General features: G+C 39.6%; 1 protein-coding gene across 6 annotated transcripts in view; it reads right to left on the bottom strand.

Annotated features, from left to right (window-relative positions):
• STARD9 (StAR related lipid transfer domain containing 9) overlaps window positions 1-16,925 on the bottom strand; it is a 113,705-nt gene that overhangs the window by 4,288 nt on the left and 92,492 nt on the right. For 5 of the 6 annotated variants that reach the window (XM_054828639.1, XM_054828642.1, XM_054828643.1 and 2 more), the window contains 6 exons: window positions 5,013-16,229; window positions 4,029-4,226; window positions 3,081-3,264; window positions 1,612-1,758; window positions 880-985; window positions 80-222 (listed from right to left, as the gene is read on the bottom strand). In XM_054828639.1, coding sequence (XP_054684614.1) covers window positions 80-222; window positions 880-985; window positions 1,612-1,758; window positions 3,081-3,264; window positions 4,029-4,226; window positions 5,013-16,229 — 11,995 coding nt within the window. The remainder of the gene's footprint in view (window positions 1-79; window positions 223-879; window positions 986-1,611; window positions 1,759-3,080; window positions 3,265-4,028; window positions 4,227-5,012; window positions 16,230-16,925) is intronic. The other variant, XM_054828640.1, reaches the window with a different exon arrangement.

Below are 16,925 nucleotides of genomic sequence, written 5' to 3'. Positions count from 1 at the left end.
CAAGGCTTGTCCCCACCCTTTTTTGCTACAGCTTCCAGTAGGAGGTACAGAAATAAGTGAAAACTGCTTATTTACTTACCTCAGTGGTAGCATTAGCCAAGATATGTTTGGATAAATCTTGGTATCCTTTTGTTGAAGAGGAGCTGACAGAAATAGTTAATCCATGAGTGAACCTACAGCTGATGCTACCAGAAGGAAGGGGTGGCTGAACTCTGCTGACTTCTGCAGGGAACAAAAAAGCAATAAGGGAATTAAAAAAAAAAAAAAACAAACAAACAAAACAAACAGCAAAACAAACCCCGAACCAGAAAGGAAACCCACCACTATTCTGCAGCTGCAGGGACTGAAACCCTCCATTGGAGCACCCAATCCACCTGATCCTGATGAAGGACTAGTAACATCCCTCATCTAGACAATCTGTGTAGTGGTAATTACACAGCAGTTAAATCTAGTGTTACTCAGGGTCAGGGTTAATGGTTATTACTACACATAAGCTAATAAAATAACCTAAAGAGGAATAGGCAACATCAGTCTTGAGGATAAAAAAATAAGAACTTGCATGTACACTCCTATATTCATTGCAGCTTTAGGCCCCCCCGCCCCTTCCTGCTTCCTTGGTTCAAAGCATCATCCTCAGAACACTGTATTCAGATGTTACATCAAAAGACCAACTTCAGAGGGACCAAATCACTGTTTACTTTTTCAAGGAATTCTAAGCAAGCTCTGGCTACTGGTTGACAGTATTTTTCTGAGGTCATGTAATAGTAGACACATCCTCAAAATACAGAGAATCAAACTAGATTTTGATTTGCATAAAAGACAAATCTCATTAGGTTTTGGGATGCAACTCAAATATAAGCAGATGTATGTTTTGCTTACCAAATGTTGAATCCTTCTGTAGTTGCTCTAACACATAAAGATGACTATTTCTAACAGCTGAACGACCTCGTGTATCTCTTGAAGGGAAGGCATTCCCAGAAGAGACCTGATTTAAGAAAGAGCAGAAGTGCGAGCTTTTGGTGTGATCTGGGACAAATAAATTATGTTACATAGCAAGTGGCACATTTGTAGCAAATCTGCCTTAAAAAGGTTGGAAGCTTCTCTTTATCATCAGGTAACTCCTCTGTCTTTCCCTTGGTTATGAAATGATACCGTGACTCAGGAAATCTAGCAAACCAAGTGTGAGGAGCTAGCACAGGCACTTACTCCAAAAAGTAACTTCAGAAAGGTCATGTTAACATGCACAAACTCTTAAGTCAATGTGTGCATCATTGAGGAAGGCACACTGAGAATATCACATTCTGGTTTATCACAAGAAAAGGCTTGTTTCTAAAACACTTGACAGACAGTGGCATTACTGACAATAGTAACACTATCTGGTGTTTATGAGTTTGAAAAAAAACCCACTCAGAAAAAGAAAAGCACCTCTCTCCTTTGGTAATGCTCCCTCTACCCCGTTGTCACCTGTCTGTGTACTAGTGACACAAACTTGTCCTGCTTGATAGCTGTGACAATACGAACTGTTTCAAAAAAGTTTCTGTTCCTACATTATCTCTCTGTTATTGTCGAAGCAGCAGGAGACATTAGTCTCACAGGCCAGTTGTTTCTCACCTGTCCTTCCTGGCTGCTGAGGTTACTTGCAGTATACGTAGCAGTATTACTGCTGTTGTAACCAGATGTTGGGCCAGAGGAGAGGCTGAGGCTGGAGTCTGTACATAAAGTGCTTGTACTTGCAAGAGTCTTCAGCCTTGCTTCCTCCTGTAATAAGTATCACAGTATTACAAACAAAATGCCACACGAAACTTGCCTTGCACAACAGATAGTCAAATCAATGATAACAGCACTAAAAGATGAAAGAGGAATAATCTAAAGAAGTGCAATTTCTTTCAAGGAGTGTTGACAAAAGCTGTTGCCATACAGAAAGTATTAAATAAGCAGGCTCATTTGAAAGGCTAAGATTATATAAGCCATAGAGTGAACCACTCCTGTAACACCTGGCAGCCTGGGAAAACACAGCCTGTGCAGTTGTTATTTTTCACATACGAGAGTCCAGGCTATCAAACGAATGCTAGGATGTCTTTTAGGGGAAAAACTTTAAAAAAAAAAGCTCTCTCTTCAGTCCTGCTTGTTGCTCTTTGCCTACTTCTTGAGTAGCCCCTAACTGAACTTGCTGGTCAAATGTAGTTGTTAAAGACTGAAGATTTTACTTTAACCAATGGAACTACTCAATGCCAGCCCCGAAGATTAAATAAAAATTACATAATAAGAAAATACTGGCAACTTCAAGATTATTTATACTTTCAAGGGCAGTTCTAAGTTTGGTTTTCCAGCGGAGGTGAAGTACGTCTACATTTCACAAGAAAAATACGGCAGCAGATGTGGTAAGATCCAGTGGAGGTGCCTGAATTCGAGGTGCCTGAATTCAAGGTGCCTTAAAGGGTTCACCACATTTTGCACCACATACAGATGTATGAGGAGAGGAGATCTGCAGCTACGATTGAGCTGCATTGTCAGGCAGTAGCAAAGATGATTGCTGTGGAAAAGTATAGTTGGAAACTGGGCTCAACAGACACATCCTAACGGCGTGTTGTCCTTGCATCTGGGAGAAATAAACGCACACGTTGGACTGTACGAGATGGGTAACAGCACAGAAGAAAAAACCAAAAGTACGGGCAAACACACACACACAGAGGACAATCTAAAAAGAGAAACAGAAAAAAGAAAAGAATACAGGTCTTTGTGTTCAAGTACATACTGAAATAAACTCAGTTTACCTTAGTAAAACTCTTCCATAGCCTGGGCAGATGCCCCACAGAATCGCTGGGTAAGCTCGATCCAATGAGAAAACATTAGGAGTTTCTTGTACATAAAATGTGGCTTCATGAAGATGTAGTTCAGAAGCATGAACAGTATTGGGTCAGTATTACTGAGATTTTTTTAAGCATGAATTTGCATTTAATTATTTGTTTTTTCTATGCTGATGTGTATCAAACAGGAGAATTATTTAGCCACGGAAAAGTTTATTTTAAAAAAAGGCATTGATGTGAATAATGACTAATGGTTTCCTCTGTAATGCTCACCTTCTGTAACTGAGAAAATATTTGCTCCCGTATCCGCCTTTTTTCTTGCTCAGCTCTCTCCCGAAGTTTGTCCCTAGCTCGTGCAATTTCAGTTTTGGTTTCCTCTCGTGCCCTCTGGTAGTCTCGGAGCAACAGTTCAATGTCTGAAGGATGCTGAATGCTTCTTCTTTTTGGTTCTTGAACTCTGTAATTGGGGGAAAACACACATAATTACCTGAAATTGGGTCACCTGACAAAATAGCATGAGAAAATCATCTTTCAACACGGAAGAGGAAAAGCAATTAAAAACCGTCACATTAGCATCCAAAAAGTTTCTCTTTGCTCACTAAAGGCTGCATGGACATTCACCTTGGAAATTGCAAGTCCAGTTTTACCACTGAGATTACTCCAGCAATTGCACTGGTTTCTAAGTTAGCTCTCTATATCATCTAAGGTTACTGCTTTGGTGTACCACACGTGAAATAATTGTGTTGGGAAGACCACTGTCTCCTGACCTACCGCAAAGGAAGCAAAAGTAATTTAGGGAATATGGTGGGGGATGAGAAATTCTAAATAGTGAAGAGTTGCAGAACTTTTTTGATATTTAAATGAAACTTAACTATTTCATGTGGCTTTTAAGTTACTGAAATAATAAGAAGAGAGATTGGTCTATAATGAGTCAAGACCCAATACTTGTCTGTCCCCATATATCATACACATAAAATAAATTAGACTCTTGTTATGGACTGAAATAAACTAGACAGAAGATTGTAATGAATGTTTTCTAAAATCAGGCACACGTTTTTCCTGAAAGCACTTTCTATCCCAAAGTTTAACAGTTCTGCATTGAGAAGAAGAATTCTGCCACAGAAGTCTCAGATGTCAGTAAGAACCATCAGTGTTCACAATTCATCATTGTGAACACTGTTAATGTACATCAGGCCGAAAGAGAGGTTTCTAATGCCCTACCTGGTATTTTCCACCACATCTCTTCTCAATTGTTGCAGGTATTCTCGGCGTCTGCTGGGAAGATCCAGATCCCTCTGACTTGAATCCAGCGTCTGCAACAGGCTCAAATGCTTTTGAGGACTCAGACTTCGGCTTCTTTGGTATCTTTGCAGCCTTTTTTCTCTTTCCTTCCTCAGAGTTTCAATCGTCCTCATGTGTCTGCCAGGGAAACATGATCAGGGCGACAAAAGGCACCCTGCAAAGTTACATCTTCTGATATTTTAAAACACTTAAATATTAGGTAGCTTTATAATATAAAATTTATAGAAATCTAATACCGTACACTCCCCTTGCAAATACGTCTTTGGCCACATGCTGACAGATGATGCAGAAATTCTAGGACTCCACTGCTTTTGTAACAGTAGGAAACATGTAAGAGGGTTTTGGTTACTGCTTGTAATGGCTGAGAGGTAAATTTAGGACAGAAACTAATGTAGCTACTCTAAATAGTTTAGTTACAACAGCTTCCTAAACTGAGTTCTATAATCCAATTGCAAGAATCCAGAATCTTGATTTTTTCATAATTTATTTTGTATATTTATGGAGTTTTAAAATTTGCTTTTGCATGTTCATAGAGCAGCACTTATTCACAGAAGCGTAAACAAGATATTCCCAGAAATAGGATGTATCAATTATTTTTACATTGCAGTAAATCAATGAAATATATTCCCATGATCACCAGGTACACATGATCACTCTCATAGCTGCTAGAAATCTTAAGAGTGGGGTGACACTAGATTTGAATTACACCAAATCTTATACTTTTTGTCTTAAATGCATTACTTAACTGTGTATAAAATAAGCTTAATACTATATCTCTTCACATATAGTTGACTCAGTGCGACTAAGTGATTAAGTGCTCATTACTAAATGTTTTTATGGTGCATGAAGTGTACGTGAAGTATATTCAAAATACTTACTACAACACTACTTTAAGTAATTTACCTTTCATAAAGCTGCTGCTTCACTGGAATCGCCACCAGATCATCTGTAGTTCCGCTCTGAAGGACCCTCAGCAGGGCATCCGTTTCCCCGATGCCGTAATTGAGCTTTGCTTCAGTCAGTTCTACAGTGAGGGGATGCTGATGCAGATCCAGGTGAATGCCGGACATGATCTGAGCGCGCTCTTTCTGAAGTCTCTCAATCTCTCTGCTCCTGCTGTCACGAAACTGGGATTTCCCTTCCATTTCTGTTGCTCGTGTGCTTCTAGGTTTCTTTTCTGCCTGACTTCGTAAATCGGTCACACTGCCACTCAAGCTGAGTAACGAAGGAGGAGGGCTGCCCTTAACACCACACCAGTTGCTAAATTTATTGTGTATGGGTAAATCACGGAGACTGTAGCTGCGAGGCCTGTAAGGCTTTGCAAAAGTAGTATTCTTGTTGAGAAGAATTTCAGTGTCACATTCACTTTCAGTGACAGAATTCGTATTGTCGTCTTGGAAGGAAGTTTGCACGTCGCTTACATCGGAGAGCGGGGGAGGGCAGCTGTTTTCATTTTTCCAGAAGAAATCGTGAAATTGTAGAGAAGATGCTTCTACCAGAGGTTCTGAGGGCGCGTCAGCATTTGTCTTACTTGAACAAGTGGCACTAATTTTTTGATTAAAAAGTAAGTCAGCATTTGGAGGTGAGTAGTTATGAATCAAAGCAGTATCAGAACTACCAACATATTTTTCGTGTCCGATTCCAGCTGAAGAACCTCTTCCTCCCCTTGTGACATACAGACAACGAAGTGAACGTGCCAGTGGACTGTGGTCTGTGAGATCACCTGTTAAAACTTCCCTGTGGCCTGACACCTCCAACATACTACTAGAGTGATACAGTCGTTTTGCACAAATGGTAGTGTGGGTGTCAACTGTGAGTCTGTGCTGTTGTTCCAAGTCTTTTGAACCACCCTGTCCTAAAAGCTCTTTGGCTGCTTTCTTATCTGAGAAACTTGCGGATTTCTTTCTTATGCCCTTATGTTCTCTAGAAGCGCTCGATTCACTGTCTGTTTCTGTCTGTGAAAAATTGTCCACATGAGGTTGCGTGCTGGACTGTGGACCTGCCCTCTGCTTTCTCTGGTTGTGAAGGGGACTTGAAGCATCACCGGAATATCCAAGAGGTTCCTTAATAGAGCAGACAGACTTGCTAAACGCAGTCTGGCTGCTGGGACTAGCACTGAGAGTAAGAATAGGTGAAGAGGCCCTATCGACTAGCAGGGTGTTTTTGTAACAAAATTTTCTTTCTGCTGGAACCTCCAGTTCATTGACACTTCTTTTATCCTGAGTGGAAGATGCTGGAGACTGAGAGGTGCTATTAGTAGGACTGCTAACTACAGTGCATGAAGAACCATCTTGCCCTGAACTTAGCGAAGATGATGTGACAGATGAAACTCTGGTACTAGCAAAAGCAACATTCTGCTGTGCATTTAAGGATGTTTTTTGAAAATCTAAGATAGGAGTGGAGGTTCTGGGCAAGAAAGGCAGACGCATAAAGGAGTCTTCCAAAATGCTGTCAAGACTGTCATGGAAGTCAGGATTGCCCAGATTTCTCATCCCTGTTCGTTCTTGTGTTCTTTCTTCAAGAAGGAGTGTTTCCTTTTTCCTTTTGGGAATCTTACCTACTGCATCTGCACCTATTCCTTTCCAATCAATGTTTACTGCCTGAGCTGCCCTCAATTCATTTTCCATTTTTGTCTCCACTTGCTTTTCTTCATGTTTGCTTTGAGGTTCTTCCAAAATCTCAGTCTGAGTGCCTACATCTGCTGTAGTCTGAGTGCAGCTATCTGACCTAGCAGCCTTTACAGGCTCTTCAGTTCCTCTTTGGTTGATTTTGGCATTCTGCTCATTATCTATAATACTCTGTTGGGAGAGGTTTCCCAACAACTCAGAAGTGTTCTGAAGAAGCTGTGACAGATGCATGGACAGGTTCTGCATGCTTGTCCAAGAAGAAGGTTGATGAAATACATCTCTGTTTGTTTCCTGCTTTCTTGCAGAAACATCCGTATAGCTTCTCTGATGTCTTCTCTGTCTTTTATACCTTCCTGTAGCTGCTGTTTGTGTTCCCTGCTCACACGTAATCCCTGGTAGTTTTTTGGAAGACCTTTCAGACTCAGAAGGATATAATAGTACAATTTCATCAACCTGCATTGAAGAGTTACCAGGTTGTGCAGAAGGATTCTCAAATTCGGCAGTGTTATTTTCTGGATTAGTTTCCAATGTTTCACTGGATATGTTGCTATGCTGCTTGGTACCATCACTTGAGTATGCAGATTGGAAGTCTTGTCTGACATTGTCCCATCCTTGAAGACCTTCGATGCTGCTTAAAGTGCTCGATAAAACTTTTGCAGTAGCATATGAACTGAGATGAGAATGAAAAGGAGAATTTTGAGAATTCAATCCATTGTCTACACTGGAACATCTCATAACTTTGCGATTTTCCAGGTTTAAAGGAATTTGATTGCAAGAGACATCACTAGCACTTCCAAAAACATACTGTTTCCAGCCAATCTTGCATGATCCATCTTGTTGCCATGGATGAATATATGGGTTGATATCACTTGAACGAAAATGCATTGTATCTTTATTGTCATGCAAAAATAAATCTGTTTCTGGCTGGTATCCAGCTTCTTCAATTTTCCCTTCACTACACTGAGCTACAGAGCTACTCTTTGAATGGACATTTGCTTCTGCACCCACAGAACTGTGAGCTGTGTGCAGGAAGGATGATGGAGATTGAGTAGTACAGTCTCTTAAAGACTGGCTGCTTTGGGTTCTTGCTGCAAAATTTTGTAAGGTTTTAGGATCACAGTTTGCAAGCTTTTTAGTTTGTGCCATTCTTTGCTGAAATCTGGGTTTAGATTTAACCTGTAGGAAGTTCTTTGATTCCTGCTTTGAGAATCTTTCAATTCCATGAAGATCATCTTCAGTTGGTGATGGAGGCTCTACACTCATATTTAAATCTTGTAGTGATTTAGATGCAGAATATAACAAAGGATCTGCCTTAGATGAAGCTTCCAAAGTATATTCTGTATCAGAGAAGACAGCAATAGCTGGGGCTGACAGTCTGTGACTTTGTAAATAAGGTCTCTGTTCACTTTGTTTACAGCGCTCTGTATTCCGTGTAGTAGAATATGATCTTTTGCTCCTGAATTGCACCGGTTTGGATTCTTGAGGAGGCAAATCATGGTTTTCTGGTAAAAACTTTATGGAGGTACTTTCATTATTCCTTACAAAAAACTTTAGTCTTTCTGATTTCAGAGTCTTATTCCTTATTATAGCATCTCCCCTTGTTGAACAATTGTCTGCATCAGCATGGCTATCAATGCTTGAACCTGTATTGTTCTTGCAAAGTACAATCTCTTTTCTACCATCTGTATTCATTCTACCTTGCACCTGTTCTATCTGTTCACCTGTAGGCACATACTGACAATTATCTTGCAGATCTGCAGGGTTTTTTTCAAAACCCAAGACAGTGTGATACAGTCGGCTGGGATCAGTGCTTCTGCTGTATGTGGGATATGTTGGACTAAATGAATTGCAGGTGTGTTCAGGATCCACATCAACATCTCCTGGATACAACACTGTAACTTCTGAGCCTATTAATTCATTTGCAGAATTTGAGAATACATTAGTTTGCTTTTCAGCAGGTTCTCTACTTAACGTTTTTCTCTGCTCTGTCTTTACTGCAAAATGTTCAGCCTCAGTATTTGAATGCAGTTCTTCCTCATTTCTGTTAAGTATTTTTCTCATTTGTCCATCTTTAACAAGAATTGCCCTTCCAGTATCCCAAAAAGGTAATGATGGTAATAAAAGAGAATTATCATTTAGGACTTTCTCTACGTGTTCTGTGCGAGCTTCTTGTGGTGGAACTTTACCCCAGTGGTGCTGATCAGCTTTTGTATCATTGTCAAATTTTGTACAATTACTTCCATATACAGGTTCCCCATCTGCAGCAGAATTTTTATATGAAGTAGAGTCTGTGTCTGATACTGGACAATGCCTGTTTTCTTTTGCAAGAGAAAGTAAAATACTTCCTGAAGCACGTATTGGCTCATCGAATACCACAGCCTTATCGGACTGAGTGTCTTGTATTTGCAAAACAGCAAATGGAGAGTGTTTCAATATACTTGTATGTGAAATATTGTATGTGCCAGGTTCACCACGGCCTATATCTGCAGTTAGAGAAGATTCTGAAAATCGTGTTAAGGATGGGTGATTGACACTTACAAATGCTTGGGGAAAATCTCCTTCTTTTACAGAGCACACATCTGCAGAACTGGAGGACACTTGCTTAGTCAAAAAAACATCTTGAAGTGAGTCCTCAAGCTGACTAAATATTAGAGATTTTGAGTCATCAAGTAAACAAGAAGTGTCAAAAGCACTGAAGTTCTTGGAGCTTTGAAATGGTGTATCAGTTGGAGAATCTTCTGCAAAGTAGGATGGAAGAGACTTTGATTCATTACTGCCAGTCTGTCCTCGGCTCTGAAAAGTAAGCAAGCCTGATTCTGGTACAGTCACACTAGAAGTGTTACTGTAGTGTTCTGAGTATTCATTAATTTTATTTTCTTTTATGTCATTGCAATTCTGGAAAGAACCTTGAATTATTTTCTCCTTTTGATCTGTTCCCACAACTTTTTCAGGGAGTTTATTATTCTGAGCATATGTGGCCTCTGCAACTGAAGAATTATTTTTCCTTTCATATCCTTCTTGAGAAACATCAGGAAAAGTTACAGATACATTTAAATCAGCTGATTCACTTTCAAAGTATTTTGTTTCTTCAGAGAGAACAGCATTTCCTTTACCTTTGTCTCCATTGATGGCAATCAAAACATCTGCGGATGATGCTGGACGATTCAGGAGACCAAGAGAACATTCAGAAGTGCCCAAGTTCCTATTATAATTTAGAAACTCTTTACTATAATGTGGATTTTCCCATGGAGACTTGTTCAGGCCTTCTGAAAGGGCTGAAGTGTTCTCAGAAACAGTGCTGCCTGGTTGGTCTGCGCAGCGCTCTTCAGAAGTCCTGTGTCCCTGATTTTCTCTGGGCTCACGCTGATATACAGCTACACCAGGAAACTCTGCATTTTTATTTTTACTGTTTGATGTAGTATAGCTTGTGCTTAAAATTTTCTCCTTCTCATCATGCTGTGTTAAACTCCTTGCGGGAAGTACTTTCTGAGTTGTATTAACATTGTGAAACACTTTTTGCGAAGAGATTTCTAGTAAAGAATGCATTTTTTCCACCCCTATATCTTCCATCACTTCTTTCTCTGAAGAAGAAAGCAGGTTTGAATTATCCAAGAGCAGTGAATCACGCACAATGGTACCCTTTTCCTCTTGAGCTGTATCTTCTATGGAGTTAAGGCAGTCTTTTAATTGGTTATTAATCATTAAACCCACACCGTGTTCTTCACGAGCGTTGTTAACATCCTGAATTATATCTTCAGAAGAATCTAATTTTTCCAAGGAGAATAAGTTTACTTTGGCCCCTTGCTGAAGTACAACAGTTTCAGACTCAAGACCGTCTGCATTGCAGGGAGTAGAAGAGCTGTTCTCATTGACAAGAGGCCCAGATACAGCATAATCAGGTGCATTGTTAAACGCAAATGATTCTTCCTCCTGCCTGTCCTGCGTGGTCCCGGTGTGCAGAAAAGCTACATTCTTTCTTTGCATTCTATCAGAAAGATACTTGTCTTCTCCCATTTTGTTTACAGGCATACCAACAGAGACCTCACTCTCCATTAATGTTTCATAGTAAGGCAGAACAGCTCCAGTTCCGAGACTGCTGTTAGACAGTTTTGTATGTCCTTTCAATGCAGTGGGAACATCTTGAACAAGATGGGAATCATCACTGACTCCAAGATATAAAAGGTGATTTACAGACTGGCATGGGGAGTCTTTAAGTGAACCTTCTTGGGTTTTTTCAGTAGACTTCAGTGTTGCTGGTGGATTTTGTTGCTTGCTGGTATCTTCATTATTTCTAGAAAAGCTGGTAGATACCCACTGGCTTTCTCTTAAGATTTCATTTAATCTGCTGTCATCATGTATCATTTGGCAGCTGCCTTTGTTTTCAGGGAATAGCTCATTCAGGTTTTGTAAAATGATCAGTTCTACCTCCTCTGTGTTTTCTACAAACATCTGCTTTTCTTTGTCTGTTTTGGCCATTTGTACTAGATTCATCAAATGCACTTGCTCCTTCTCAGCTCTGGAGCCTGCTGGATCCAATTCACAAATATCAGGTCTTTTTCTAATGATACTTGCATTCAAGTTTTCTGAAGTGCCATGCTCAGGATATTGCATAGAGCAACTCATATACATATGGCTGTCCTCTTTAATGTGCAGACTTTTCAATTCTTGTTCAATTCCATACTGGTCAATACTGGTACTATCATCAACTGAATATTTATATGCATCGATATCTTTCATGACTGCATTTCTTGTATCTGTAACAGAGTCCACTGAGCCACCGTCTTCACTCATTTCAGTAGGATCATGGTATCTTGAATCATCTTCTAACAGTATATTCTGTTCTAGTCCTGAAGCTGTCAGGTATCTTTCAGGGATCTTAAACTGATTTAAAATTTCCTCTTTGTTATCCCTGTCACAATACACCTGATGTAGAGCTGGAGACTCTTCAGTAAATAAAACATTTTCATCTGTGCGTATGACTTCTTCCCTCGTAATAATCAGCCCCTCAGTGTTTGTCACAGTAATTTCTTCTTCACTCCCAGTCACTTCACATTCATTAACCTTGTCTTCCTGGGCCAAACACTTTGGTACACAATGTTCAGCTAAATTGCTAGAATTTACTTGTCCTTCATTTTCAGGTTTTGCTAAAATATTTCTTTGCCTACTTGTGATTAGTACCGTTGCAGCTACGTCCTCTGTATTAAACACATTTTCTATTGTTCTGTTCATCTGTAAAAGCCCCTCACTAGTATCAAGGAAGCCTGAAGTATTCTGAGTAATATCTGTTGTGTGGGAACACACAGCTGAAGGAGTGTTTTTGGGAGCAACCGAAAACTCTGGTGAATAAATACCTATTTCTATTTTCTCACTTTTTTCTTTTTGGCAAAAGCTGTTTGTTTCAAGTCGGCTGCCAGAACGCACAAGTGCTTTAGATTCCTGAGTGTGTTCTACTCCAGTGCTGGCTACCTGCAGTTCATCTTTTTCCGCCTCTTCATGTGTCAGGCACAGATTTGTATAAAACTCGCACTGAACTTCACAAGCTTCAATATCAAGAGGTTTCTTCGGATTCTGAGATAGCCTAACACCTTTAAAATTCTCTCCACTCCTGTCTTCAGTTATACTTTGGACTTTGACTACTGGGTAGTCAGGTAAACTTTCAATCTCTCCGGATTTAATTTCCAATGCATTTTTTTCCAAGTTAATTGCATTATTGATTAATTTTGTTATTTCTTCATCAGTGTTTGCTTTTATATTCTGATAAGGAACCATAGTTTCTTCTGGGTTGTTTTCTGGGTTTCTTAAAAACTTGGATTCTTTCTTTATATATGGACTCTCCATTTGAGAAACAGTAGCTGATGTATTTGTGTTGTATTCAAATGCTCTTCCTGACTCTGAGTTTACATCATCTTCAACAAGCAAGATGTCCTCTGGGCAATCACTTTCAAAAAAGGCTTCTTTCTCTTCTCTTGATTCAAGTAAAGATTTGTTCTGTATTTCTGTTTCCAAGAGAACAGTTGCATCAAATTCCACAGAAATGTCGGTCATCTTATGCGTAGTGTTTTTCTGCCCTGCTGATTTTGAAGAGCATGTTGTGCAAAGGCAGCCAGAATGTACATCAGAACAAGTTTCTGTTGCACTCACTTCGACAGTAAAATTAGACGTAGCATTGCAATCTCCTTTCACTATTGTGACATGCTCCAATAGTTTATCATAATTTTCAGTCTCAGATGCACTTTGAAAAAGATTAGCTTTTGTTGAAGCTTTGTAAAATACGCTTGAATCGGATTCTGGGAGAAAATCATTAGTACTCTCAGAAATAGCAGCAGGGAAGGACTTGGTGTCTTTCCCATTTACATTCACCATGAGATAACTTACTTCATTTACCACTAAGTTTTCATATTTGGATGAAAATTCTTTCTGAACTACAGCCTGAGAATTCAAGACATTGTGTTCTTTGCTTTCACTGCTTTCTTCTCTTACATTATCAATGCATGATGTAGAATTTTCTGAAATTTGTTGGGATAAGCAACTTGCCTGACTGTCTGCTAGAGCACATTCACTGGAATAATTTTTTGAAGCAGGTTTGCTTTTGAATTCATAATGATTCAGTGAAGACAAGTCTTCATCCTTTGGTTCATATTCTTCATTATCTATGAATGAAGGCACTTCTGCCAAGCTATCTGTGCTTGTTTCCATACAGATAATCTCTTTTTGAGACATCTCTATTGGCGTTGCAGATTGGTCATAACTTGCACTGTGAGCAACAACTAAAGGGTTACATTGATATGTTGTCTTCTGTGAGGAAAAATCTGTCTCTGTTGTTATTTCTTCTGCAGATATTTGTTCATAATCCGTTTCTTGCATTGTTTCCAAATTACTTTCCCCGGATCTGAGGAGATCTACCCTAACAGCTGATTCTGCTCTTTGTCCAGCCAATGTCTGAAGCTCATAACTACTTACTAAGGAGCAGTTCTTATTTGTTAAGTCACTGAGAAAGAAACCTTCATCACAAAATGTTGGTACTTCCCTTCTTGGAAAAAGCTGCCCATGGTTTCCAAATTGGACTTGTTTTACTGCAGAGGTTGAGGTCACATTATGAACAAGTCCTGTAGAAGATTCAGCAGCAGGTGCACTGACAGATGCACTTCCACTGCCTGAATCTCCCATACTTGATTTTGCCATCAGGTAACTGTAGTCATCATCAAGGTCATCTTTTTCAAAAGTTCTGAAGAAATCATCTTCTAAATCTGCATCTACACAGCCATTTGTCTGCTCCAAAATGTGCACAGGCAACACAGAAATAAAAGTTGTTTTTTTCAGATTGTGATCTTTTGGCAGCTCTGGATGAGTTCTGGGGAGAGAATCATCCTCTTTCCTAGATACCAGTGACAAGCAGTCTGTGCTGGAGGCGCTTTCCAAGCAGCTGAATGTTTGGGTGCATTCAGTGGTAGACTTAGAAGTAGATAATTCATTCAGTTGTTCTTGTTCAGGTTGATTTGACCTTGAATGTTCATAATAATCATGCTTTGCTGAAATAGGAACAAAAGAGGAGCTTGGTCCTACTGACCTAACAAATGAGGACATTACATCTTGAGATTCCAAGGAAGAATTTTCATTAGAGTCTGTCCATCCCTTAAGAATCTTATTTAATGATCCACTCTCAGACACTCTGCTTGCAGTTGTTGTTGTTTCAGGTAAAGGTACTTCTGATGTGTCAGAGGAGAAAACTGTGTTCATTTCATTTATACGATGTGATAAATGAGTAATGCTGTGTATCTGCTTAGAGCCAGAAACAAAAGAAACTTCAGCAGCTGACTGCTTTAGATCATCTTTCTTCAGCCAAAGCTCTGGTTTGCTCAAAGAGCACAGATGAGCTTCTTGAAATTCCAAATTTTCAGGGGAAGAAGGTGCTGTTATTCTGGGGTTGCTGATGTCAACCTTTGAGACATGGGAAGACCAAGCATCAGTAATAAACAAAGGATTTCCACTTGCATAATACAGTCTTCTATCAGGAGACCTCTCTTGTTCTACAAAGGAGACTTTTGTCCCTTTCAGCAACTTGTAAGCATTACTGGAAGCAGGCTGTGGTGTAGTGTCCAAATAGAAGGAACTGCTCAGCTTTGGATCATAATTTGTCCCTTCTGTATCCCTGTCGCAGGTCTTGGACTCATGGTCTTCCTCAGTCTGTACAGCTGGTGATCTAGGAGTTTGCAACTTCCAAAAAATCTCTGCTGGAACTTCATCAGATGAATCAGATTTGGATTCTTCTACCGGATCTTCTGCTGGCATCTCTTCTCCATCAGCTAAGCTGTCCAGAGAAAAGCTTCTTTCAGGCTTTCCCAGTCTCCTACGAGATGCATATGATGTCACCAAAGATGAAATATGGTGATCAGTTCTGTTTTTGTAAAGCTTAGCTGGTTCATTGTGGGCCTTTGATTTGTGAAATCGGCTTTTATTTTGCTTTTTTGCTTTATTTTCCTTTTCTACCAGAGAGTCTTGTGACATTTGACTGTCATCACTCTCAGAATCTTCTGGGTTGGCAAGACATTTATTTCTGTCAAAATCTTCTTGTTTCAGTTTCTCTGTGAAAGCTTTTACATAAGCACAGGAGAGAGAATCTACAGAATAGGAACTGTCAGTATCAGAAACCTCATTTTCATCATCCTCTTGCCAGTTCCCCAGCACATCTGTGGCTGTGATGGACACTCCAGCACTTAGCATCTCAGCACTGTGCCACTTTTTTTCAACGTAAGAAAGTGGTGCCTGTGTGTTCACCTTAGCGAGATTTCCTACTGAAGTTGCCACCATCAGAGATTCTTGCTGTTCCACTGATGATTTCTCATGACTTGGCAAGGCTGAGTTTGGCGCTCTCTTCCAGTTCTTGGCTGTTTGGTTTAGATGGGTTGATGGTGGGTTTCCATACACTGTTTTCTTCATTTCTTTAGGAAAGTTTTCTGGAGAAGACCCATGGCCTTTTCCATTAATATCCATTCTAGTCTTTTTATTGGATACCTGAGCTCTATTTTGTTCTAGATTGCTACTTGCAGGTTGACTTAAATTTCCTAGCACCTTTGTTTTTGTCATTCTTGTTCCTGTAATAAAGGTTTCAGGCTCATCTTTCTCCTTAAAAAGATCAGAGGAGGAGCCATTAGAGGTCTGGTTTTGAGATCCAGCTTGCCCTAGGTTGTCATCCAACTTTTCAATTTTTTGATCATTTTTATTGATATAAGCCATGACAGCTGAATCATTAAAGTATTTTTCTACTCCTTTTTTATTTCCAAATGAAGGTGGTTTTTGTTTTTCAGTTAGCTGCCTCTGGACTGAAAAGGAGATCCCTTCTTCATCATTAAGGTCATCACTCCCAGAAATGTCTTTACCTCTTCTGAAAAGATATTCTACAGATGACAACCTCCCTGTTACACTGCCTTCACAGCATTGATCAATATTTGGTGAGGTAGATAACTTTGAGATAGTCTCCCTCTTCAACAAACAGCTGTGAAAATAAAGAAGAAATAAAGCCAAATCCTTGCTTGAATAATGTACTTAACAATGCTTCCACATCAGTAATATCTTGCAGTTAAGAGTAACGATACATGAAGCAGCAATCTTAATGCCTCTCAAAAGCAAATTCTAGCAGACAATAAAATAATAAAAAAAATTTCTGTCAGTAGCCCTACGATCCCCTAGATATCCTGAAATATGTTCTACAACACAAAGGAATAGCTCGATGCTATTGGTATAGCTTGGTATTTAGTCTCTGTAGGCTCAAGTAGCTGCAAATATTAGTTAAAAATAAAGGATGGTCCTAAGTCACAGAAATCCACTTAGCAGAGTTTAGTTATTTCCTGTCTCCAGGACCATGCTGCGATAGACGCCCTAGCACCCCAACTTTTTAGCATTGCGTAGAGATGTTTATTTAGCTTGTGAAAGGCTGGCCAATGTAGAAATCCAATCCAGAATCACCTCAATGATACAAATATTCTGAAGGAAGAGTTTGACCCTAATCAAGATAAAATGATGCAGAAATTAGTATTTACCAACAGTTTGAACAAGGTAAGAACAAGAGTTAAGCCAGTTCTGGAAAGCATTGTCAAAGAGGTAAAAAGTGCAGAAAGGCTTGAGAGAGGAATGTAAAAAGACCATGTAAGAAAGACCATGTCAAAGTGCTATGCAGAGGATGCACTGTAAA

This window comes from Grus americana, chromosome 5 (genome assembly GCF_028858705.1).
Source record: "Grus americana isolate bGruAme1 chromosome 5, bGruAme1.mat, whole genome shotgun sequence".
Classification (NCBI taxonomy): domain Eukaryota; kingdom Metazoa; phylum Chordata; class Aves; order Gruiformes; family Gruidae; genus Grus; species Grus americana.
This window is presented reverse-complemented; position numbering and strand designations above follow the sequence as displayed.